A 26,966-nucleotide genomic window follows, 5' to 3' on the forward strand; every position below is an offset into this window, starting at 1 on the left:
GCGCAGGCATGAGTCACCCTGGGAAGTTTTAACTTAGCCCGTGGGAGCTCTGGGGTGAGGTAAGCCCAAGACAGCAGGGCTGCCATGTGCTGCCCTGGATGTTCACTGCTGTGGGTCTGGATGTGTGGGTGACAGGCCTTCTGTAGTTGTCCCCTAGGGCAGAGCTGAAGGTACACAATGAGGAGTGATGGTGTCTGCCATGTGTCATGCAGTGGGGAAATGTCACAAACGCAGCGTGTGCAGCCTGGTGTGGCCCTGGATGTCAAGCAGGACTTAGAACCAGTGTGCAAAAGGAATCCAGGTTTTCCACAGAGGCATCAGTGACACCAATCTGAAGACAAAACCCATTAGCTGAAAGGGACACCTCTGAATGAAAGTTTCAGTATTATTGATTATGGCCATTGATTTGGCTAATGCATTTAAAAGCCAATATGCTGACAGCATCAACCAAACAAATAGTTCTTTTTCTATTGCAGTAAGGATATTTAACATGAGATCTACCCTTTTAATAAATTTCAAAGTGCACAGTGCTATGTTGTCGACTATAGGCATAGTATTGTTCAGCAAACCTCTTTCTAGAGCTGACTCGTCTGGGCAGTGCAAACAAATAATTCTTGATTAGAAACAAACACTGGTTGGATTTTCCTTAAGACAATACCGTGATGTGACACAGCTGTGTGTGTGTATATGTGTGTGTGTGTGCATAGTGGTGCTGGAGATTGAACCCAGGGCATTGTAATGGTAGGCAGGTGCTATGCCACTGAGGTACATCCCCAGCCCCTAGCAGTTGTATTTTAATGTTGGTCCCTGTCATGATAGAGAAGATGGAATTCCTTGGTTAGGGCTGCTCTGCTTTATCACAGTGACCTACAGAATAATGAACGATGTCAACCTCCCTAATGCCCAAGTGGCTAAACAATTGCAAGACTAAATTATATGGCCCTGAATAGGGGTAAACAGAAGCATGGAAACAGTATTGCACTAGATTATTGTTCTTGTCAAATTTACCCTATAAAATTTTTTTTTTTTTTTTTTTTTTTTTTTTTGGTACCAGGGATCGAACTGGGTCCTTGCACTTGCCCAGCAAGCGGAGAAACCACTGGGATAAATCCCCAGCCCTCTTTTTCCTTTTTTTTTTTAAGAATACTTAGATGACTTTACTTTCCAAAGGCTATGATGTAAGTTATGGATAATCATAATACTGCAAAGGGGTGCATCTCTCTCTAAACCTGGGACCCTAATGAAAGTTAGTCTCTCTCTCTCTCTCTCCCTCTCCCTCTCCCCCCTCCTTCTCTCCCGCTCTCTCTCCTCCTGTCCCTCTGTCTCTAAAATAAGCTGAAAGCAGTTCTTGCCATTACTGGGGGCAAAGAGCTTTAGCAGTGTTAAGAATAACATGGTTATTTGGCTGCATTTTAGTGGAAAGAATACACAAGTGTAGGAGGAGATTCTATTAATATTTAACTTATAATGGACTATATTATTGTTTTAAAGGCCGGGGAAAATTGGTGTTCTTGCAAAAATTGTGTTTTCTGTACCAGGAGTCTCTTTATGCAAAGTTTGTCTGAAATCCATCAACTTTTACAAGGTTTTTGCATTGTATGTTTCAGTCTATCCAAATGCCAAGAACCAGTAAATAACTTTCTTTTTAAAAAATGAGTAGTATTTGCATATGTTGCGAAATTCAGTGCAGAAAAGCAGGCATAGTAGCAAATGCCTCCTCCCCCCTCTGATCCTTCTGCCACACAGTCCCTGGGCAGGGCAGCCAGGCCTGTCTGGCTGTTCTGTATCCGTCCAGAGGTATTCTCTGCATGTACAAGCATTGTAACCTTCAGATCATTCACAATTGTTTGGGCACAGGTTTTTGTTTTCCTATTTTTAAAAATCTTTTATTTTGTTATCAATTTTTTGAAGTTTTTTTATATTCATGGATTTGGGTAGCTGGTATGTTCAACTAGCCATGTTGACACATGATTGCAAAGGTTAAGTAGAATTACTGAAGTGCTTTGTCTGTATTTCATCAGAGTAAAAATGCAGAATCTTTTGGGTTAAAAAAAAAATCCCCAAGTAGCTTTTCACAAAATGCAAATTCTGCTAAAGATAAAATTATTCAACTGACACTTTTAGAATTTAAATTGTGTGGGGCTTTGGAGTTAACATTAAATGATGTAAATGGAATTTCATTTTATTTGTTTTCTGTGGTAATCTTATTTTTAAAACAACTCTTGTTTTATAACAGTATTACCTATTTAAAAACAATAACAGGTTAGGCATTTTAGCTCAGTAATAGAGCATGCATGTATTTAGTGTGCACAAGGCCCTAGGCCTTTGAGACAGTTGTGTTAATAGTTAGCACGACTTGGTATCAAAGTTCAAGCAGGTAAAGAGCTCTAAGCTGTGAAATTTAGCAGAAGTTTTACTATTGCGGAACCATGATAGAGACTCTTTCTGTTTCCTCTTCTGTTTCCTACTTGTCTTTGGTTGTGCTGTTATATTTGGCTTTAGACTTTAATCTTTAACATTTGTTTAATTTGTTGCATATTCCTCTCTATATTTATATATCTAATTATATATAAAAGAATTGCATTTTCTTCTTATTGAGATTTGTGTCTTCAAGGCAAAGCTGGCTATTGTGTGTTTTAGAGAGGGTCTGCATGTTAGGCTTTGCTTGACCACTTTATATTCTCATCTGAACCCTGGACAATATGATGAATATGTTAATGAAGGAGGCATCCATTATTTGAGCCACTGTAATATAGGATGATGACATTAATGATCTCTGTCTGTGACACAGTTGCTGGGAAATATTTAAATAAAACTATGTGAAAGTGCTCTGAGAAGCTCTCAAGTGCTACAGAGATGCTGCTTTTAAGAAAGGTTGTTCTGGCTGTGTTAGGGTGGATGGGAAGGTGGGAAGGGCTGGAGCTGGTGGGGACAGCTGGAAGTTGTCTCAGAGCTCCCTGCTATGTCTGGAGAGGCAGGGGACTGAGTGGACGGGACAGGTTCAAAGGGCATAGGAAGGAAAAACAGCAGGCTGGTGGATGACCAAGAAGGAAGAGGAGAACATCAGAAGCTTAGTACTTGTTTATTCTTAACTGACCATCGCAATACATGCCAGTTAGGGTTCTTAATTTCCTGTAGCTATAAAGGTAAATTTATAGGCCAAAAACTTCAGTAAGATTAATTTTAAATATCTGTAGGTACATTTTTGAAATCATAGTGTGTATCTTTCTTAATAGATGTAGCTCTTTTTTTTTCTTACTGAGAATCGAACTTGGGTCCTTGCACTTGCGCAGCAGGCAGTGAAACCACTGAGCTAAATCCCTGGCCCAGATGTAGCTTTTAAAGTATGTGCATTTGCCATATTTTAAATCCCAAATAATAGAGTACTGCTTAATACTCTGCATTCCCACTTGTATATATTTTATTAAAATTTAGAAACAAATTATAGAAAAGTGGTGATGATGACTTTAGGGAGATAAAAGGTTGTTCTCTTAGAGAAGCGAAGTGATGGTGATATAAATAAAAATGTTGTTTGTATCCACACAATAATAAGAAAAAGAGATATAAAGCTGGGCATGGAGGCACATGCCTGTGAGGCAGGAGGATTGCAAATTAGAGCCCAGGTGGGCAACTTAGTGACACTTGATCTCAAAATAAAAAAAGGCTGGGAAAGTAGCTCAATGTGAAGGTCCTGGGTTCAATCCCTAGTACCGCCCCCCTTCACACACACAAAGAAAGCAAAAGCAAATTTTGTGTTAACAATACAAGTGTGGAAAGTACCTGGAAATCAAGTCAGCAGACCTAACTGTGCTGCCGCCCGGGTGTTGACTGAATTCCTACCAGTGTGACTCTTAGTTTTCTCATCTGTTAAGTAAAAATACTATTACTAGGGGCAAGCCACTTTCCAGTCCCCCTTCTGTCTCCCTTAGAAGCTGTCTTTCTCTTAATAAATTTTTCTTACTCTTAAAAAAAAAATACTATTACTGGTTTTAAATGATAGTTTTGAGAATAAGGTAACAAACATTTTTGATCCTGGAAAATAGGAAGTACTCAATAAGTATTAGTTGACTCAATAAATATTAGTTGACAGCAAATAATCTACTTATTGTTTTGTAAATATATGATGATTATTTTTGAGCTTATTTCATTAAATTTCTTTAGGCTGATAAAATTAATTGGCATTATATGACAACATGTTAGCTAACTGTAAAAAATATTAATGTATCTTTATTAAGCAACCATGGGGGGCATAAATTATTTCTGTATTACATTTTGCTAATAAACAAGTAATATATATGAAAATAACCTTAAGCCACATTAAATTGCTTCAACTCAGTTTTTTAACAGTGTATATCATAGTAATTTTCTATTTGTTGAAAGTCACAGATTTTTAGGATAATTTATGTATCTAGCTATATTTCTTTTTTTAAATAATCTTTCCTTTTTTTTTTCCTTTCCCTTTCCTTTCCCTTTCCCTTCCCTTCCCTGGGGATTGAACCCGGGCCCTTGTACTTTCGAGGCAGGTGGCAGAACCACTGAGGTAAATCCCTGGCCCATGTATTTCTTTCAATTTAATAATTTATAAGCATTTAAGATTTTAAAAGGAGACTATTATTGGACAAGAAGAAAGGGGATGGGGGAAGTGAAGTGTTCAAGGGAGAGAATGGTCAAAGTATGTTATATGCATGTATGAAAATGCCACACTGAAACCCAATATTTTGCAAAACAAATATGTGGTAATAAAAATATATTTTAAAAATATTTAATACCTAGCTGACTGAGAGGATGTGGGGCCACAGACAGAGATGGGGAAGTAGGGAGGGGAACCAGTTAGAGGGCGGAGGGCAGATCACGCTGAGTTTGAGACAAGTGTGGAGGAAGCTGAGAAGAAGGAGAGTGAAGGAGCTGGGTCCCAGGGTTGGGCTCTGGAGCCAGTCAGGGGGTTTACAGTTTTCGGACCCAAGGAGGGGGAAATAAAGAGAATTGGCATGGGTCAGCCGCGTACCTCATGTAGCCCATTCTGTCTGAAGTAGGCGCTGGTATATGTCAACAAGAATAAGATACCCAGATCCAGGATGGGGGCATTAAACAGCACAGCAGTTTGTGATGCAGAATTGGCTTCTTCTGCACAGACCTGGACAATGAGGAGAGTAGCTATGGGTGTTTCATGTTTCAAGTTCTGTCAGGAAGCAGGTAGAGGAAGTGGTGTGTCAGGCTCTGAAACAGTAGGTGAAGCTGCGGCCCCGTGTTCCAGTGCTGGGGAATAGCCACGTTACTTTTCTTTTGGTTGTTTTCTCGTGCCAGGGGGAGGGCTGGGTGTGCAGTACAGGCAAGCCATGCCCTTCTTGCAGTCCTGTTGCACCGTTCTCTTTAGATGAGTTCCTGTCAGTGAGTCTGGATGGTCTGCCTTTGGTGGTTTGAGCTGTGGTTTTAGTCATGGGCAGCAGTGGTGGCTCATGCCCCAGCCATGGGACTGCTACTTGGATTCAGTTCTCTCTCCTCTACTGGTAAACCAGCAAGCTGAGTTTCTTGCTGATGGCCAGCATCTCTCCTTCCCCCTTTCATTGGGAGCCAGCTGGACAAGTTCCTGCCTTACCCAGCTTAGGCAACTGTAATAGGGCCTTGTTTAATACAACCCTGCCGTTCCTGCTCTTGTATTTACCTTTCATTGATAATCAACTCTCAGATAAAGTCTCGTGGGAGGTGGGATGACATAAAGAGAAGTACCGTGAAGGATGTGGGAATCAGGAAAGGTTGGGCTCTGGTACTGGCTTGACTGTCTGCCATCTGTGTGACCTTGAGAGAATTACTTCACTTGGCAGATCCTTAGCTTCTTTGTCTGTAAAATGAGATTGTAGGGATTAAGGGACAGTATATGAAAGTACTTAGCTGGCTGAGTGGCACAGAGTAGTCTCTAAGGTTATGACCATTTTTATCTTCCTTTCTCAAGCTGGGGCAGTATGAGCTGTCTTCACTGAGTTCTTCGTGTGCTGAGTGAAGAGATAGCAATGGATCCTCTTAGGGTTGATATTCTGGGACTTTATGATCTATGTGGCTCTCTTAGTCACTTCTGTGCTTTTTGTTACTAACATTATTAGAGGAGAGGGGGTAGAAGTCATGTAGGTATAATTTTCTACTTTAAGAAAGGCTGCTGTTCTTGAAAAGGACTTGACTTAGAGACAGGTAAGTCTCTAACTGGGCACCTTGGCTCCTTCCTAGATGATGGGAGAGAAAGATCTTGTTGGGCCGGGGATTTAGCTCAGTGGTTGTGCTGCCTGCCTCGAAAGCGCAAGGACCTGAGTTCGATCCCCAGTAACAAAAAAAAAAAAAAAGAGAGAGAGAGAAAGATCTTGTACTTTCCACTCAGGGGAGGGGGTTCCTTCAAGGTCCTTAGCGGCACAAGAGCTCTTGAGCAAAACCCAAAGCATTGCCAGTGTCTTCACAGAAGCGTCTCCCTGTGAACAGGAACCTTCCCTGTGCCCTACATTGTTCCAGAAAATTCAGAAGTCCAAGAAACACCCAGGCTACTTCTGACTCACAGCTGTCCTCATGTAAGGGTGGCTGCCAGCCCTGCATGGCACGCGTGGCTCTCCTTTCCTGGCCTGCCACCCTACTCTCCCCTTCCCCCTCCTCAACAGCTGCTGGTGTGGCAGCGTCTGGGTTGATCTGTGGACCAGGCGTGGCCTCCTCTCTCCCCAGCTTCTGGGCCTCTGTGTGTGGTCAGCAGGGCCAGCCTGGACCTGCAGCTTGCTCCTCCAGCCTGCTTCTCCAGCTTGTCAGACAGCAGAGTCCTTAGGAGCTCTGAACATACACAGATGCCTGGGCTCTGGCCCAGACGACTTCAGACTATGGGGTTGAAACCTGAGTATTAGCTGGCTTAAGAATCTCCCCAGGCTGTATTCTGGTCTGGTGGTGCAGCCTTGTAATTCCAGCAATGTAGGAGGCTGAGATAGGAGGATCTTAAGGTTAAGTCCAGCCTGGGCACCTTAGCTAGACCATGTCTTAAAATAAAAAATAAAGAATAAAGGCTGGAAATATAGCTCAGTAAGAAGGCCTAGGGTTCAGTGCACAGTATGGGGGTGGATCTCTTCAGGCTCTGTGGCATGTTAGGACAATTGTGGTTGACAGCAGCTGATTGTATATTTCAAAATAGTTGGTAGAGAGTATTTCGGATATTCCCAACACAAAGAACTGATCACTGTTTGAGGAGATCATATGCCAGTTACCCTGATCTGATCATTACACATTGTACACATGTATTGGATTGTCGCACTGCACCTCTAAGTATATATGATGATTATGTATCAATTAAAAATAATTTTAAAAATATCCCCAGGCAATTCACATAAACAGCCTTCTAGAATGTATTCCCCATTAAAAAAAAAATTTCTGCTTAGTTCCTCAAGGATCTGGGTTCAATTCCCAGCACCAAATAAAATAATAAATAAAAGTGCAGTGTATTCCCAGCAACCTCTGTCTGTACTCCATATCTGCTCAGATGGCTTCATCTCGACGGGCCCTGACCTGTCCCCAGTATGCTAACAATCTAGTAAGAAGAGACTTCAACACACAGAAAAGTATACACCAATATAACATCTAGGGCTTGATTTTGTTCCTTTAGCCAGCTGGTTTTTTGTCTGGTTGTTTTTGTTTTTGCTGTAGTGAGGAGTGACCCTAGGGACTTAGGCACCCTAAAGCAAACATTCTACCACTAAGCTACATCCCAGCCCTTTAAAATTTTTATTTTGACATGGAGGTCTCTTACTAAGTTGTCCAGGCTACCTTTGAACTTGTGATCCTCCTGCCTCTGAGTGGCTGGGATTACAGTGGGTGCCACCTCACCCAGCTAGCTGTTCTTAAATTTGGGCCTACTTAGGGTCTCGGGGGATCATTATCCAATATATGTCCTCTGATCATGTTCCACTTGATTCTGATTCTGTGTTCTGTGGGTGAAGCTGGAGTCTGACTTTTTAAGCTCCTCAGGTTTCTGATGAGCCCTGAACCCAGAGAAAGAATTCAGGGACTGCAGGTCAGGGCAGGTTGCAGTTGGTGCAGGGGTTCTGTGAAAGAGGGTCCTGAGTGGTCTTTTGGCTGGATGAGCTCAGGGGAGGCAGTGTGTGGGGCTCTTGTCCCCAGCTCTGACACTGTATCCCTCTCTGGGTGCTGCCGATTTCTGGCTTTCCTGTCCTGCCATCTGGCTGCCCAGGCTTCCCCTCAGGCTGTTAGCACACCCTTCCTTAAGCAGGAAGTGCCTGCCTGGGGCTGCCTCTGTGACACCCTGACAGCAAGCTGTCACCATCAGTCTTCTAAGTCCAGTAATTAGAGTGGACACTGAGCATCACTGTGAATCAATCTTCAGGAACCCTAGGTCTGTTTTCTCCTGTATCCTCCATTTCCCCCGGGTCAGGAGGGAAGTGGCGGGGAAGTGGTGTTTTCAGACATTAGTCAAATTTTCCTGGTTTCTCAGGACGGAAGGGGGGCTATTTGGAGCCTAGGAGAAGAATGTGGGTGGATGGAGGACCACCACCCTCACCCTGGGTAGCTAGGCTGCAGCCCTGTCGTTCTGAGCGGGCAGGAGGCTAGGGCAGAGGGCAGAGCAGCCTCCAGGGGCATTGAGGGATGAAGTAGTTGAAATGTGATCGGCCCCCATCTGTTATTACGTGTGGGTTGGAGCCCAAACAGTTCCCCTAGTCCCACTTCATCACTCATAATTCAAGATAGGCCCCTGGAGGCCTCTGGGCTGTGGTCTGGGATGAGGAGATAGTTACGAAAGCGTCAGTCCTTAGCCTTGGCTTTCACATCCTGTAATTAGCTCATGGAGGGGCACAGGGGCTGCCATGCACTGGGCTCTCGCTGTGTATTTTCATGTAATTCTCCCAACAGTCCTGTGACACAGGGCTTGTTATCTCTATTTTATAGGAAGAGAAACTTGCCTCCAGTCAGGGCATGTTAATGTCACAGCTAGAATTCCAGTAGCTCAAGCTTTAAAATTATACCATGCAGCTTCTAGGGCATTATCGTGGAAATCAGAACTGAGCTTTCATTCAGCTCTGCTGCCAATTTCATGACCTTGGACAAATCCCTTCACTCACAAGTCACCTTCCTGGACTGCATAGCAGGGTGGACACAGATGTCCAGTCTCAGGCAGAGGCCCAGGGCTCCCTGTGTCCTGGAGCCCTTGGCCGTGAGGCCAGGCAGACGTGCGCCCAACGGTCCAGGAACTGAGTGGAGCTGAGTCTGCCTAGAGTGGGTCACAGTCCCTTCAGGGCTGTCTGTTACTCCTGACTTTGCCTGGTAGCTCCTCTTTGGACTCTGACTTGGGAGTGACACAGCCTGTCTTTCTCAAATTCAGAGATTTCCTTTTTTAAAAAAGTTGCTATGAAATTGAAAAAGTGTGTAAATATAAGTAAATGTGTAAACTGGATCACTCTCATTTTAAATGGTAATTTAGCTACTTCAAGGCAGCTTTCATTTGTTTATTTATTTGCAGTGTTAGGGATGAGCCTGGGGCCCATGCATGCTAGGTGGTAGGCACTCTACCACAGAACTAGCACATTAAAGGCAGTTTCTTGAGCCCCTCTCCTGGAATGATCAGTCATTTCTCTATTAATCCTTAGGTAAATTTATTAAATCCCTGTGATCTAAAATTTGTCTCCTTTTATTATTTTGAGATAACCCTTGGTAGTGGGGGATTCACAGGTATTTCTGGGAAGCCAGTGGCACCAGGAACTCCAGACAGATTCTCAGGTTATACACTGGAAATGCCACAGCTGATTTCTAATCTTGGCCTTTACCATCATTTGTTAATGTCCTGTGTCTCCATTATTTCATCTCTTCCATGGAAAGGTTAGAAAGCTAAGGGTATGCCAAGGTGGAGTATATTGGCAGACATGGAGCCTGTGAGCTTCCTGTTGTTTTAATAGTACATTTACATAGTGTTTTTTAGTGCACAGACATCTTTTTCTTTGGCACTCATAACAGTCCTATGACATAAGCTAATGGGTATATTTTTTATTTCTGTACAGTGGTACCTTGGTTCACGAACTTGATTGTTTCCATGATTCTGGTTGAAAACGGAGTTGGATGAGAACTGAATCAAATTCAATGGTTAAGTTCAATGTTGATCTTATGGGAAAATTTGATTCGGTTCTTGTCCGGCTTAGTTTGTGACCAGAATCATGCAGAGAATTGAGTTTGGAAACTGAGGTACTGCTGTATTGTCTGAGTTTGTGTACTGTCAGCTTTGAAAATAATTTCGAAATGGTATAAAACAGGATAAAGCCATTGAGATCAGAGCAATTGGCAGAAAAAAATGTAATAACTGGCACTGTAGAGAGTATTCTATGTACCAAGGATAACTCCAAGGGCTCTGAAATGTATGAACTCATCTTTACCACTGAAATCCAAGGTTAGACATTCCTAGTCTGAAATCCAAAATCTGAAAACTCAAAACTTTCTGATGTAACATGTTGCTATAAATTCCACACCTGATGTCATGAGACCAGTTGCAGTCAAAATATAGGTTCAATAAAAATAATATACAGGGCCAGGGATTTAGCTCAGGGGTTCTGGCATCTGCCTCGAAAGCGCAAGGTCCTTTGTGTGACCCATGGTACAAAAAAAAAAAAAAAAAAAAAAAAAAAAAAATATATATATATATATATATATAAAATTAGCTTTAGGCTGGGTATATAATGTGCATATGAAACATAAATGAAATTTTGTGTTTAAACTGGGGTCCCATCCCCAGGATTTCTCATTGTATATGCAAATATTCCAAAATTCGGAATAAAGTCCTAAAATCTCAAACACTTCTAGTCCCAAGCTCTTTCTACAGAAAGAAAGACTGAGGTTCAATAGTTCAGGGGCTTGACAGTCAGATGGGGGAGCACACACTTGGACCACTGCCCTAGAATAACTCACTGAAATAAGAAAGATGCGGGGTAGTGTTTACTATACAGGTTGCCATCAGGAAATCTGAATGTTTGTCACTGGACTTGTTTGGGAACTGTTATCGTCACTGTTTTACAGGTGAGGAAAGTGACCTCAAGAGCGGATATGACTTGATTAAGGTTGCAAAGCTAGAAAGTGACATAAATGGAATGCAAACCTGGGTCTTCTGTCCCTTAGTGTTGTTTCACTACCTTGTACAGCATCCTTCTTAAAGTGACAACATATGTCTTTCAGAACCTGGCCGTGGGGGCTGGAGCTGTTGGATCTTTGCAGCTGACCTACATTTCAAAGGTAACGTTGGCCTGGTGTTCTGGGAATTCATGTTCTCCAAGAAGCTAAATGAGGAAGTGGCATATCCTTAGGGTGTTTGCATCTGGGGACATTCCATGGCATTAAAATGCTCCCTTCCCCCACACACCCCAGAGGAGGAGGATGTGCTGCTGCTGGTGGGGGGTGGGTGGTTAGGCAACCTATGTGTTGGTCAGCTTTTCATCACTGTAACAAATACATGAGATAATTGACTTACAAGGGGAAAGGTTTATTTTGGCTCACAGTTTTAGGGGTTTCTGTCCATGATGGGTTCGCCAGGTTTTCTCGGACCCTGTGGTGGAACAACACATCATGGTGAAAGTAGATCTCAGAACAAAACCAGTCACCTCATGGCTGGGAAGCAAAAAAACAGAAAGAGGGAAGGAGGGAGGGAGGGAGGAAGAGAGAGAGACAGACAGACAGACAGACACACACACACACACACACACACACACACACACACACACAGAGACAGGTCTCATGATGCTTTTCAAGGGCACCTCCCAGCCACCTAAAGACCTTCCACTGCACCCTACCTGCTAAAGGCTGCACCACTCCCAGTAGTTTCAAGCTGAGCACTAAGCCTTTCACGGGTCTTTGGGGGACATTTCACATCTAAACATAGTAGTATATATTGTACTCCCTGCAAAGGGAATGGTAGGTGGTAATTGACCTGAGAATAAGATTGGGATGTTGTAAACTTTTTTGTAATCGGGACAAAAAGGAACACAAATCCAGGAGCCGTAAAGGATTCTCCCAAAGGGTCCAACTGCAGCAGCTCACGGTCATATCAGCCACCCAGATAGGATGCCTGCCGATGAAAGGTTAAGAAAGCCTGGGGAGTATCTTCGTATGTGCCAGAACCACATTCAGCAGCCTGATAACTGTTGAGTTTGGCCAACAGCTGATAGGCCCTGCCCCGGCCCAGTTTGCAGGGATTCCTTTGTCAGAACTTGCGGTGGGGGCTGCTTAATGATGCCCACAAGTAATTGCTTTTAGTAGCCCCTCCCTGGGACAGGCACCACTGCTGCCCACTCATGCAGCAGTGATAGAAAGGCTGGAGATTGAGAACCTCCCCAGAATGAGGAACACTTTGTACAGAGAGGAGAGCCAGGTGGCCCCTAGCCAGCTCTGCAGCTCAGGAAGACCTGCGCTCCCCATGAAACCCTCACTGCAGGCCTCCTGGGGGCTGCTGTGTCCCTGCCAACCTCCTGCCCTCTGGGCCTTGAGACCTGTAGAGGTCACTGATCCGAGGGGCTCCTGTCCACCTGGTAACATCCTTCACACACACCCATGTGTGTGTCCTCTATCTTCGAGGCTCAAGAAGGGGTCTGAGTGTCCAGCTGCAGGAGGAGTGGCTGGGCATCCTGAGCCTGTGGGCTATGGGCAGAGCCTCTAGCTACAGCCCAGTGCAAAGGCAGAAGATACTGGGCAGCACTGGCGTGTCTTAGACAAAGAAGATCATGGCCTCGGGAAGGGGGAAGGGCTGCAAAGGCCAGCTTTGCTAGCACAGCTGCGGGCAGTTTGTGTATGCCTTGTGGTCAGAATGTGGCTGCCTCCCCAGGCCAGGCCGGCCCAGCCTGAGGCCTGGGCTTGCCTTCCTTGCTCTCATGTCCTCATCTTGCTGTGAGCTCATTTCTCCACAAAGAGGAATGAGGGAGCAGGGAGCAAACAGCCTGTAAAAAACGAAAGCTGAAACTTCTGTTGGAGAGGGTTTGGAAAGACTTTTGAGGGGAGGAAAGAGTGAATATAATCCCCTGCTGAATCATGATTTGTAAATGCAGCTCAGATGAGGGTTTTAGTATTTTCTGCTTTGGAGGCTGCCTCATTTAGAAAAGATGACCTGACTTTCAGCTCTTACTGAGATGGGGCCTGAGGGCCTTCGTGGGCCTTTTGCAATATCCACAGCTGCTACTGGGTCAGGTTACAGAGAGCTGAGAGCCTTTAACTCCTGCCTAACCCAATGCCAGAAGGCAGGGCTTTTCCCAGGGAAGCATTCAGCCCTGGTACTGTGTCTAGGTCAGCGGTCCTGGTTGTCTCTGCCTCTTCTTCTCTCTCTCTCCCTCTTTCTCTCTCCCATTACTGGGGTTTGAACCCAAGGCCTTCACACTGAGTTAAATTCCCAGCTCTTTTTCTATTTTTTTTTTTTTTTTTAATTTGGACTTGCTAAGTTGCCCAGGCTGTGCTCCCAACTTTGAATTCTCCTGCCTCAGCCTCTCAGTGCTGTGGGGTTTGCTCCTCTGCACCTGGCTCGGGGTTGTTTCTCGTTAGCCCACAGTCTTCCTCTCAGGGGAGGTATGTGCCCATGGTGTCAGATGGCCTCTCCGTTCAGCTCCCAGAGGTGTCTGCTGAGGGTCGTGTTGGGAAGGGGGGATGAGCACGCGGTTTTCCAGAGAGGCCCATGCCTGAGCTGATGTCACTTAGGACAGCCTTTGTGGCAGAACCATTTCCCGCACCGACTACCATAGAAAATAATTGAAGCTGGCGCTTGGCACTACACACCCACCCTCCTTCTTTGCCTCATTGGTCTCTCTTCTGTCCCAGCCACCTAGTGCATTTATTAGTTACTGGTACTGGGGTTGGAACCCAAGGCCTTTGCGCTGAGCTGGATACCCAGTTCTTTTAATTTTTAAAAAATTTTGACACAGGGTCTTGCCAATTTGCCCAGGCTGGGTTCGAACTTGTGACCATGGGGTGCCAGCATCCTGTGTTGTGCAGATGTGACAGAATTTGTGTAGTCTGAATCTGAACTTAGGATCTGTGGGCTTGCCTTTACTTACGTCTTCATTTTTGAGAACTTTCTGAGGCTGTATGGCTCCACCTCACATCATGGTAAACATACCAAAGTACACCGATTTTCCTCATTAAATAGAGTGGTCTGGACACACAAATGCATACCCACTCCCCTCTCTTACCATGTGATGTCCTCAGCCACCTCAGGACTCTCCCAGATGTAGGCCCTCAGCTTTGGATCTCCAGAACCATGAGCCAAAATAAACCTGTCTGTGTCTTAGGAAAAAAAAAAAGTCTAATTGTTTAGCTGTAAAATACTTGAAAGAGTGCCTTTGTTTTTTGGTACCAGGGATTGAACTTGGGTCCTTGTGCTTTCGAGGGAGACGGTGGAACCACTGAGCTAAATCCCCAGCCCTAAGAGTGCTTTTTAATTCGGACTGATTTGGCTGTGAACAGTGCACCTAGTTTATCCCCAGTTTCTAGGCAGTCATCTTTTTTTTTTTTTTGGTACTGGGGATTGGCCCGGGATCTTGCGCTTTTGAGGCAGGTGGCAGAACCACTGAGCTAAATCCCTGGCCCTTCTAGGCAATCATCTTGCACATATACACAGGATTCTTGTGAACTAAGACATCAGCTACAAATCATTTTCGAATGTAATGAAAAAATTTTGAATGCTTAATGAGAACATGAGTGAAGTTGATTTAATGTGACATCTTGTATGCATTTGGTTAAATACTTGGCAGTGAGGCCAATATAATGTTATGGAAACATTAAATATTTGCTAGTATTGGATGTGCCCCCTCTGTTTTGTATGTTGGAAGCCAGGCACTTTTTCAGGTCTCATACATTTTTGCTCATGGGCTGTCAGCATTTTGTCCGTAGTTCCACAGGTGGCACTGTTGTATTCTTGTGTGGAGTGGGTTTGTAAAAGAAATGCACTATCGGAAGCTGTGAGTTGTCCCTCCCTGAATGACCAGATTCTGTAGGACAGGATGGTTAAGTTCCTTGCCTGCACTCTCACATTAACCCTGTCAGAGCATGGTGTCATTACCCATATTTGATAGAACATGAAATAGAGGTCACACAGCTGGGACAGGATGCCTGTGGTTTGAGATGGTCTCCAAAGCCCAGGCTATACCGCATGTCCTTTTGATCTTTTATAGGCTGCTACCTCGGTTCCTGGTTGAGTAATTGGGCAATGTTAATTTTGGTTAAGGAATGTAGGCAGGTCTGTAAGGAAGAACTTAGAATCAAGAGCAAAAGCCTAGATAGCCTGATGGGTTAGTCATTATTAGACCCCAGCAACAGTGAGCTATGAAGAGACTTTCGGTTTGCTTTGTTTTTTGTTTCTGGGGATTGAACCCAGGGCCTTGGCACTGAGCTACATCCCCAGCCTTTTAAATTTTTTAAAATTTTGAGAGAGGGTTTTGCAAAGTTGCCCAGGTTGGGCTTGAAGTTGCAATCTTCCTGCCCAGCCTGCTAAGGTGCTGGGATTACAGGGGTGCACCATCACACCTGGCTAAGAGACATTAATTTTGACCAGAAAGGGGATTGAAGGAATAGTATCTGGGGAATGATAGTGACAGTGTGTGAATAGGTCCTGTGGGCAGGTGGGTGCTCCTTAGAGCTGCTCCTGAAATTCAGCCAACACCAAGGACAGTCACTAAGCCCTGGTGGGCATAGCAAGGAATATGAGCTGTTTGAACCAAAATGATGTGGGCTTATTATGCAGATGCTCAGGAATGTACATGCAAGAGGGAAGACTGCAAAAACAAGGTGAACTAGAGCCATGGGAGGCATAAAAATACTTTCACTATCTCAGGTCCATACCTGAGATAACTAGGTAGCCCTTGGAGTCATCAGCCCTTCTCTGGCAGGGGAAGTGCTCATTTGCATGGTCAGATAGCTCTCAGGGCAGCTGCTCAGGGTCCAAACACATCCAGTGGCTGCTGTGTCCCCTTTCTGAGTGCTCTGGTTGGAATGTAGTCAACACCACTCTCAATTTGGAGATGTTCAGGGAGAGGAGAGTTGGTGCTTGAAGGGGGAGTGAAATTTTGCCTGTGTGAGTGGGACCACACTGGGACTTGTGGGCCAAAGAGAATTTTGTCAGGACTCAGTGACTTCACAAAGACAAACATTAATCCAGGCATTGAGATAGCGGTTATCCCTGTGAGGTGGGGCTTCTACCAGAGAGGGGCACACAAAAGGCTTCTAAGACATAGGGTGATAATGCCTATTTCTTAACTGAAGTAAAAGTGTAGGCTTCTCAATTGTTATTCATTAAAAGGTAAAAGCGCTTGTAAAAAGTACATGTGTTTATTGTACTTTTGATGTATGAAAACTTTTACAGTGAAGTTTTTAACACCTTTGGAAACATATTCATGTTCCTTTCTTTATTTTTTATCGATGTAGGTGAGCATCGCTACCCCAAAGCAGAAACCAAAAACTCCATTTTGCTTTGGTAAGTACGGGGCTGGGATGGGTTTTGCACATACTCAGGTAGCAACTTCCTCTTTTGAATAGAGAATATTATGATCACATGCATGTGTGAGAGACATAAGTCATGTGTCAAGTGATACCACCTCCTCTGGTGTTGCTATGAAGCGTCTTCATAGCATAAGGACAGATGTACAAGGAATAGTAATGTTTCAGATTTCTTGATGCCACAGGGAGGATGTAAAAATTCTATAGAAGTTTCTAAGAACCCTCATTTTAGAACTGAGTAATGGCTGGTTGTGGTGGCCCACTCCTGTAATCCCAGCACTCTGGGAGGCTGAGGTGGGAGTATTGCAAGTTCAAGTCCAGTCTGGACAACTTAGCGTCTTTAGTGAGACCTTCATCTCAAAATAAAAAATAAAAGGGGGTAGAGGGCTGGGGATTTAGCTCAGTGGTTTCGCTGCCTGCTGCGCAAGCGCAAGGACCTGAGTTTGATCCCCAGTACCAAAAAAAAGGAGGGGGGCTAGAAATGTAGCTCACTGTGAAGGTCCTGTGTTCGTTCCCCAGTACTGCAAAACAAACAGACAAGCCAAGTAATGCTGTGCTTAGGAAAGGTGGACACTTAGGGTAGGGGGAGGCAGGGTCAGGAAGGGGACGATAGAGAGGAAAGAGTGTCCTATGACAAGTCTCACTGTTGCTGAATGAGTTACAGTATGAGGGATGCCTAGGAAGCAGAGCCACTTAGTGGAGGCCTCCCATCATTAAATTGTTAGGGCATACTGTGCATTAGTCCCTGAAGTGTTGTTGGAGCCCACTGTGTTCGTGGAGCTGCACTTGTTGCCATGGGCAGGTGCTGGCCCACAGTTTCTGTGTGTATCAAGAAAGCAGGGTTTGTCCTCTGCGGTGGTGTTGAAGTTTCCTCAGCACCTAGAATAGTTCTAGCATAGTGAGCGCTCAATAAGTATTTGCTGAATGAATGAATGAACTAATAAATTCTGTGTCTGCCCTTCTATTTTAAGTCCAATACCTCAGGCTTATGCTTGTAGAATACAAGAGCCCTTTAAGCTGTCCTCTTTCTTGGCTGCGGATTGGTTCAAACTTCCTTGGCGCTCTCATTCTCCCGTTTCTTTCAAATATCATTGCTAAGCTCAAAAATGATTCTTAGATTTTGTGATCAGCAGATGTAAACATATACATGATAATAATGAACCCAGAAGTAAACTGTTGACTGAATGAAATGCTCAGAGGAAAGAGCTGATTACAAAGGAGGCCAAGGTCACAGCTTTGGTCTCAGGCAAGCTTTGTTCAGTTCCCAGCCACCAGCGAGGCTTGTAATCCAGGCCAGTTTGCCAGTGAAAATCAAAGTACTGGGTCCAAATTTTGTATGTATCATCATGATTGTAAATCTGTTAGCACTGCTATGAAGTGGCTCTCAGGGGCATCTTGCCGATTGTCCCAGAACAGCATGTCAGGGCTGCTATCCATGTCAGATTGCACTCTTGTGGCTAGTGGAATAACCTTAGTTTTAAAGATGGGGGAAGAATGGGCAGTTGAGGGCCTGCTGCCTCTTAAATTGCCATGCAAGGGATAACATTCTAGGGGATTTCTTAACCCACTTGGTGGATGTTATGCATCTGGCCACCTCAGACACCTTAGCTTTGTGAAGTCTTGTTGTGTTGCATGTTTTCTGACCTGGGAATGTCTCGCCCTTCCCCTGTCTTTACAGTTATCAATGCCCTGTCGCAGAGATATTTTCTTCAAGCCAATGACCAGAAAGATCTGAAGGACTGGGTTGAAGCCCTGAACCATGCCAGCAAGATCACTGTACGTGTGTGGTTTCTTCTCCCTCATGGGGTGAAAGTGTCCCTTCCCAGCTGTGGCCTGCCTGGGGTGGGGGAAAACAGATGGCAGCAGGGTCTTTCCCAGGAGCCCTGAGTAGGCACAGTGCCCCCCAGCCTCCTCTTGTCCATGGCTGATCAACCACAAACTCAAGAGCTTGACTTTGACTCAAGTTCAAGGGGAAGTGTATGGAGTGTCCCCTTTGAGCTTCCTGGAAGGGGTTCCCAGTCAGTCATGGCTGGGGTGATGCTGAATGCAGTAGGCTGGAAAATGGATTGCTAACTAAGAGAACAAAGTAAGGGAAAGCATATGAGAAGGGAGGTCAGAATGTTTTTCCTGGCTTAAGAGATACTCTTACTATTTTAAGAGGTTGCCTGGAATATCAGGCCAGGCCATCCACCCATCTGTCTTGGAAAAGCCTTCCATTTAAAAGCCTCAAGGAACTAGTTCATGGACTGCAGTATTCTTATTTTCCTTGACTTAGCTAATGAAAAACCATTTCCTCTTCCTTATAAATACTGAAAGAGGAAAAGAAAAATGTGAGAACGGAAAAGGGAAAATTGTGTTAGTCAGCTCTCTATCGCTATGGAAAAAAAACCCCCCAAATAATCAACTTATAAGGAGGAAGGTTGATTTGCGCTTCCAGTTTCAGAGGTTTTAGTCCATGGTTGCTTGGCCTGTTGCTTTGGGCCTGTGGCATGGCAGTATATCTTGGCAGGAGTATGTGGTGGAGACCTGTTCACCTCATGGCAGCTGGGAAGCAAAGAAAAACAAGAAGGGGTAGGGTCCCAATAGCCCCTTCAAGGGCACACCCCCAGTGACCTTACCTCTGCCTTCTGCGAACATTTCTTAAGGGTTCCACCACACTCCAACAGCACCACAGGGTAGTGACAAAATCTTTAACATATGGCCTTTGGGGGACACTTATCAACCATAGCAAAAACTGTATGTTTAGGGGAAAAAACCCTAAATCTTTGACCAGCAAGACAGGCAAACTGTAGACTTATAAACCATGGTTTGTTTGCTGAAAATTTGAATTTGTGTATTATCCAGTGAGAAATGCTTACATTTGATGACTTCCAATAATGCCTATGTCCCAGGGCAGATTAAGATTGCTGTGAATAAATCAATAGCTGAAATCCATACATGTAACATTTGTGGCACTAGAACCAACCAGAGTACAGTTTAGTCAGTTAAGCATGTTAGCTGATTAGTTTCTTATTCTGATAAACCTTGGCAAACCTGTGAAGAAAGAGTAAGCGAAGCGGGAGATTTAGCTTAGTGACACCAAGTGTAGGGTCCTGAGTTAGATCCCCGGTGCCAAAAAAAAGAAAGAAAGAGAAAGAGCCAAGCAGGGGAGGGAGGGAGGGAGGTTCTTGCTAATTGTGCGCTCTGGGTGCTCATCTCTGTGCAGGCAGGGTTCTGAAATGCCAAGTTAATGTTTTTTTCCCTCATGTTGGGGATCTTCACCCTTTTGCATCTTCCAGGATTTGGGGTTTTTTTCAGTGTCTAATATTTGACTCTTTTTATGTGTGTGGGTACTGGGGATGGAACCCAGGGGCTTGTGCATATGGGTAAGTGATCTGCCCCTGAGTTGCACCTGAGCCTTTCTAATGTTTTATTTTGAGACATGGTGTCACTAATTTATGCCCAGACTGGCCTCAAACTGATTCTCCTGCCTCAGCCCCCCAAGTAGCTGGAATACCAGGTGTACACCACCATGCCTGGCTAGTTTCTTTCTGGGTTTCTGCCTCTTCTTGAAAGTAAACTGAGCTAGACAGCCTGCAAGGCAGCAAAGAGGCTCTTTTCTTCCTCCCTCCCTGTCTCCCTTCCTTCCTTTTCTTGGTGCTAGGGATTCTGGCCAGGGTCTCGTGCAAGTTAAGCATATATTGTGCCATTGAGCTATACCCCCAGCCCCTATATTTAAAAATCTTTATTTTGGTGCTGGGGACTGAACTGAGGGCTTTGAATATGCTAGGCCTGTGCTCTGCCACGGAGCTGTACTCCCAGATATTCGTCTTTCTTTTGTGCCTTGAATGTTGAGTTGCTGTAATTGTCTGGTTTTTCCTGCCTCTTCTCTGGCTTCACAGAGCAGCAGCTGTAGGATGTAGGTGTGGATCTGATGGGCTGGGCCTGAGGTTGGAAGGTGACAGGGCCTCCTGGGTGTCAGCACCTCCGTGAGTTGCCACAGTCTCCAGGATTCTCTTTATTTCCCTTTTCTTGGTGAAGGAATCAGTTTGCCACATCCATGGATTCCGCATCTATAAATTTAACCCACTGTGGATTGAAAGCATTCAAAACAATTGTCTGCACTGAACATGTAGACTTATTTTCTTGTCATGATTCCATAAACATTACAGTACAAGAGCTATTTCCATGGCATTTTCTTGTACCAGGTATTATAAGCCACTGAAAGATGTTTAAAGTATACAGGAGGCAGTGCACAGGGTACATGGAGATCATACTCCACTTGTACTTACAGAGACAGTGAGCATCTGTGGATGTTGGTGTCCTAGGGGTGTCTGGGAACTGGTCCTCCCTTGGTGCTGAGGGATGGCTGTGTCTCATCATTCCTCCTGCCAGGAGGTCCTGTGGTATAGGAGGAGGAGGAAGGGTACAATGTTTTCTCCTAATCTTTCTGTCTCAGAAGGGTTTTTCCTCTCTCCTCTTTCTTCCTTTCTCTTTCTCCTCCCCTGCCCTCCCTTTCTCTCTTCCTTCCTTCCTCCCCCACCCTGTTCACCTTCCCTCCTCATTTCCCTTTCTCCTCCTTATCCACCTCCTCTTCTTCTTCTTCCTCCTCTCTCTCTCTCTCTCTCTCTCTCTGCCTCCCTCCCTCCCTCCCTTTTCTGATATTGGGGATTGAATTTAGGGCCTTTGTACCGAACTGTATCAGCCCTTTTTGAAACAGGATCCTGATAAGTTGCCCAGTTGGGCTTGAATTCTCCTGCCTCAGTCTCCTAGGCTGCTGAAATAACAAGCACGCACTACCATGCGTCCTTTCTCTTTCTACAGAGTTTCATTTTGTGTGTCATTCCTTAGGCTGGAGTGAGTTGGAAAGAGTTGGGGCTGTGGTTCCATGTGATGAAGCACATATTTTAGACACCACATGTGCCAAGTGAGGCACGTTGGAGAAGGTGGAGATGAAAGAGGAAACAGATTGTGTAGTAAATGAGACTTCCACACATGATGTGTCACTCTTGCCCAGCACTCTTATGAGACAGGGTGTTTGTTTTGTTTTGTTTTGCTTTTGGCATGGGGATCAAACTCAGGACCTTGCGCTTGTGAGGCTGGTGCGGTGCTACTGAGCTAAATCCCTGGCCGAGACAAGGTGTTTTAAGGCCACTTTTTAGCAGGCACCTGGAGCTCAGAGTCCTGCCCAAGGCCAAGAGGATAGTAACTGCTGGGTTGGGATTCTAACCCAGGTCCCCTGACTTCTGGGGAGTTTATAGTTTATAAAAATATTAAAAATAAACAGTTGTAAAATATGTTAGATCACACACTACTTTTATGTGTATGGCTTCATTTTAACCTTGTAAAAACGTTAAGTAGGAGGGACAAGGGTTATTATCCCTGTTTACATACGTGAGGAAATAGAAATACCTAGAGATTAAAGTACTTGCCTTAGATCACAGAGCCAGGACACATCCATTTTTTCTGCCCACAGATTACTCTTCATTTTAAAAAATGTATTTTTATTAGTGTGTATTAATTTTTACAATATTGAGATAGGATCTTGCTAAGTTGCCCAGTTGGGCTTGAACTTGGAATCCTCCTGCCTCAGCCTCCCATGTTGAATCCATCCCCCATCCCCCTCCTTTATACTCCTCTTTCCCTTATTCCCTTCTTCTTGTCTAATAATGATAATTTCCCTTCTACTTTCATGTCATCATCTTTAGAGTCTACATTCAGTCTACCGTGGTTCACTTGACTGCCTCGACTTACTGAATTTGATGCTGAGCGCATTTTGATGTGAGAACTTTGTCTGGGTACTCATTGTTTGTTTGGTGCTTGATGTGCACAATAGAATTTGGTGGTACTCATCATTCTTGCTGCTTGGCTCCTCCAACCAGTTATCGATGGGTCTGGGTACCGCTGTATTAGGGAAAACACGTGATACTTGTCTTTCTGAACTGGCTCGCAAGTGTCCTGCCTAACACGATGATCTCTAGTTCCATCCATTTTTTTGCAAATGACATGATTTCATTCTTCTTTACAGCTGAATAATACTCCATTGTGTATATGTACCACATGTTTATCCATTCATTCATGAATGCGAACCTAGGCTGGCTCTGTGTCTTGGCGGTTGTGAATTTCGGGTATGTGGGTATCCCATGGTATGCTGTCTTTCATTCTTTTGGGGCTGTGTCTAGGAGTGGTATAGCTGGGTCATATGGTATTTATATTTTTAGTTCTTTGAGGAACCTCCAGACTGATTTCCCCATGGCTATACTAATTTACATTCCCACCAGCAGTGTAGAGGTTTCCTTCTTCTCGGCAGTCTTGCCTTCGTTTTGGTTTTGTATTCTTGATGAGATTGCATTCTGAGTGGGGTGAGACAGAATCACAGTGGAGCCTTGGTTTGCATTGCATTTCTCTAATTGCTGTAGTTGTTGAACATTTTTTTTCCATACAGTTATTGGTCATTTTTACTACTTATTTTGGAAAGTATCTGTTCAATTCATTTGCCCAGTTTTTTGATTAGGCTATTCAGTGGTCTTTTGGGTTTTGTTTTTGATGTTAAGGATTTTGAGTTCTTTATATTTTCTGATATTAATGCTTTGTCAGAAGAGTAGCTGGCTAGATTTTCTCCCTTTCTGTGGGGTGCCTTCTCACTCTGTTGGTTGTTTCTCTTGCAGTGAAGAAACTGTTTAATTTGAAGTTGTCCCATTTGTTGATTCTTGATATTATTTCCTGTGCTATTGGAGTCCTATTCAGGAAGTCTTTGCCTGTGCCTATGACTTTACATGTTTCCTTTATGTTTTCTTCTAGCAGTTTCAAAGCTTCAGGTCTTATACCTGGTTTTGATCCACTTTGAATTGATTTTTGTACAGGGTGAGAGAGGGATCTAATTTCAGTCTTCTACATATGGATATCCAGTTTTCCCAGCACCATTTGTTGAAGAGGCTATTTTTTCTGCAACATATGTTCTTGGCTCCTTTGTCAAGAGTCAGATGGCTGTAGTTGTGCACGTTTGTTTCTGTGTCCTCTATTCTGCTTCATTGGTTTATTTTTGCTTTGGTACCATACTGATTTGTTACTATGGCTTTGTAATATAATGTGAAATTAGGTATTTTGATGCCTCCTGCCTTGCTCTTTTTGCTCCAAATTGCTTTGGCTACTCTTCATCTTTTGTGTTTCCACATGAATTTTAGGATTGTCTTTTCTAATTCTGTGAAGAACGTCATTGGAATTTTAATGGAATTTTAACTGTTAAATCTGTGATCACTTTTTTTTTTTTTTTTGGTACTGGGGATTGAAGGGACCTTGCACTTTCGAGGCAGGTGCTGGAACCACTGAGCTAAATCCCCGGCCCTTCTGTGATCACTTTTAATAATATGGCCATTTTAACAGTGTTAATTCTCCTACTTCATGAATACGAGAGCTCTATCCATCTTGTAGTATCTTCAATTTCTTTCTTTAGTGCCATGTAATTTGTATTGTAGAGGTCTTTCACCTCCTTGGGTAGGTTGATCCCTAGGTTTGTTTGTTTGTTTTTAAGCTACCTTGAATGGAATTGTTTTCTTGATTTCTTCCTCATCAGGTTCATTATTAGTATATAAACAAGCTATTGATTTTTTAGTATTGAATTTATATCCTGTATTGTTTGTTTTATGCTAAGGTCATTGAACTATGATTGAGGAAAATATTCAACATTTGATATTTAAAGAAATGGGTTCTCTCAGAATAATAGTGACCTTGCATTAGATTTCTAGGCTGTTGTAGCAAACTGGTTGGCTTAAAACCATGTAAATGTATGTCTCTCAGTTCAGGGGCTGGACTTGGAAGTCAGGGTGTCAGCGTGGCTGTACTCCCTCTAGATGCTAGGGGACAAGCCTTCCGTTACTTCCTGGGCTTTGGGGACTTTCACAATCCCAGTGTGCCTTGGCTTGTAGCTGTATCACTCCATGTCTGCCTGTTTGCATCTGTCCTTCCTCTGTGTGTCTGTGTGTCCCCTCCCCTTCTTATAAAGTCACAAGTCATGGACTCAGGGCCCCTCCTAGGACAGTATGGCCTCATATTTCCCTTCATTGCATCTTGACCCTACTTTCAAGTAGGAGTACTTTCTGAGGTGGACTGTTTATTCAACTCACTTCATTTCACAAAAAAGTTGAAAATTGAGTGAAGGAAAGCATAGACTTCCACCAAAGTTGGGTCATTCCTCGTAGTAGTCTAGTTGTGCATGATGAGAAGAAAGATGAGTCTTTGCAAACTGCACTCCACGCTACAGATGCAACCATGGATCTACCTTATCGGGACACTGCACAGGTGTGGAGGAGGCCACACCTTTGGTTAGGCCTCAGGTTTAGGAATGACCAAAAGGACAACCTTCTTTTCAAGGTGTGTAGCTCAGGTGTGGTTGTTTGTTTTCACTGGCTGATTTCAAGACTTAAAACGTGGAAATACATTATACAAGTTGAGTATCCCTTATTTGAAATGCTTGGGACCAGAAGTGTTTTGATTTCAGATTTTTGGGGGTTTGGGAATATTTGCATAGACTGTACATAATGACAAATCTTGAGGATTGGGCCCACATATAAACACAAACTCATTAGTCTTTCATTTACATCTATGTGCACTGCCTGGAGATAATTTTATACCATATTTTTATTTATTTTTTGGTACCGGGGATCGAACTTGAGTCCTTGCGCTTGCGAGATGGGTGGCGGAACCACTGAGCTAAATCCCCGGCCCCTATACCATATATTTTTTAGTGTGCCTGCATTTTCACTGCAGCCTGTCACACAAGCCTGTACTATATGCTCCCTCGACCTCTGCCCATGCTGGGGATCATTGAACCAAAGGTCTCATACATACTTGGGCCCCACCCTCAGCCCTTCCATAGCATTTTTATCTGTTCTACTTTTCCACTGGACTTTCTCCCATCTCTTCTTTCCTGCAGTTTCACCATCTGTTCCTCTGGAGACCTCTGATGACCCCTCCATTTCCAGTAGTTCCCCTGATGCTCCCTGCCACAGCTCCCACTTACTTCCCCATGGAAGACCCTGCCTTTTATAGATATTTGGATGTATTGCTATGCACTTTTTTGCCAGTCTCACCTGCTAGTGTGTAAATGCCCTGAGGGCAGGACTCTCGTCTGTTTTGTTTGATGTTTAATCTTTGGCTTCTGACCAGGGAAAAGCTGACTCGTGGTATAAGTGCTCAGTAAATTTGTGGAGTAAGTTTTTTGCATGTGTGTGTGTAGTGTGTGTGTGTGTGTGTGTGTGTGTGTGTGTGTGTGTGTGTGTATGCATGCAGGGGTATTGCTGGCTGAGTTCCTCATATTCAGATATGAATTGATGGAAGGGCTGGTGTATTAGTTACTTTCTCATCCCTGGGACAAAATGCAAAATCCTGGCAATGTAAAGGAGAAGAGGTTTATTTTGCCTCGTGGTTCCAGTGGATTCAGTCCTTGGTTGGCAGACTCCAAGGCAGAAATGGCATGGCAAAATAGCATGCCAGAGCAAATCTGTTCACCATAGGGAAGTCAGGAAGCAGAGAGAGAGGGAGGAACTGGAATAAGAACATACCCTTCCAAGTCATACCTCTAATGACCTACCCCTTCTGACCAGGGCCTGCCTCTGAATGTGAGCCTTTGAGGGTACATTTTAGTTCTAAACCATAATAGCTGGGTTGAGAGAGGACTCTTCTAATAGTTTGGCACATTAGCTTTTCTTCCTACCCCCATCCTGCTTTTGGGTCCCTACTTTTCCTAAGCCTTCTGGATTGACCATACTGCCATTTCTCCTAGGTACCCAAAGTTGGGAACTTACCCCTGACTACAGAAGTTCTCCAAAGCCTAACAGCCCCTTCAGCCCTGGAGAAGAAGCCACAGGTGGCCTACAAGACAGAAATCATCGGTGGGGTGGTGGTGCACACGCCCATCAGCCAGGTGCTGGGGCCTGGCTGGACTGTGGGGGATGGGGAGGGTATGTAGTGTGGTGGTGTGCTGGTGATGGCACAGAGTCTGTAGCAAGAAAGAGGTAGATGGGAATTGGGGGGCTAGTCTAAGAATGAGTGAACTGAAAAATACAGTGGGGATAGGTGTAATGACGGTGCAGAAATTGAGGCCACTGCATCTTGAAACCATGTGGCTAATAGGCTTCTGCACAAAGCCCAGGGGATGACCTGGGGAAGTGAGGTTAAGGCAGGCAAGGAAGCTAGAAACAAGCCTACTGTGCCTCTTCCTATCCCTTCCTATTCCCCTTTCTGGTTTGTATTCTCTGACTTTCTCTTTCACCTGAGTCTGCCCAACTTCCTTGAGTCTTACCTTGGTACTGTACTATTTTTTTTTTTTTTTTTTTTTGGTACCAGGGATTGAACTCGGGTCCTTGTGCTTGCGCAGCAGGCTGCGAAACCACTGAGCTAAGTCCCTGGCCCAGTACTGTACTATTTTGAAACTTGGAATTTGGTGCTCAGTACATTTTGACAAGAAGACTTTGTTCTGGTATTCATGGTTTGATTGATACTCGATGCAC

General features: G+C 44.2%; 1 protein-coding gene across 7 annotated transcripts in view; it reads left to right on the top strand.

The window, feature by feature from the left end:
• Nucleotides 1–26,966, top strand: part of Plekha2 (pleckstrin homology domain containing A2) — a 62,088-nt gene that overhangs the window by 16,920 nt on the left and 18,202 nt on the right. For 6 of the 7 annotated variants that reach the window (XM_087217343.1, XM_004855327.3, XM_021236788.2 and 3 more), the window contains 4 exons: nt 11,188–11,244; nt 16,408–16,456; nt 18,158–18,255; nt 26,240–26,380. In XM_087217343.1, the coding sequence (XP_087073469.1) occupies nt 11,188–11,244; nt 16,408–16,456; nt 18,158–18,255; nt 26,240–26,380 (345 nt within the window). The remainder of the gene's footprint in view (nt 1–11,187; nt 11,245–16,407; nt 16,457–18,157; nt 18,256–26,239; nt 26,381–26,966) is intronic. The other variant, XM_013076103.3, reaches the window with a different exon arrangement.

The sequence above is a fragment of the Heterocephalus glaber genome, unplaced genomic scaffold (genome assembly GCF_053883595.1).
Source record: "Heterocephalus glaber isolate CG9 unplaced genomic scaffold, H.glaber_assembly_v1.0 deba00001461, whole genome shotgun sequence".
In the NCBI taxonomy this organism is placed as follows: Eukaryota; Metazoa; Chordata; class Mammalia; order Rodentia; family Bathyergidae; genus Heterocephalus; species Heterocephalus glaber.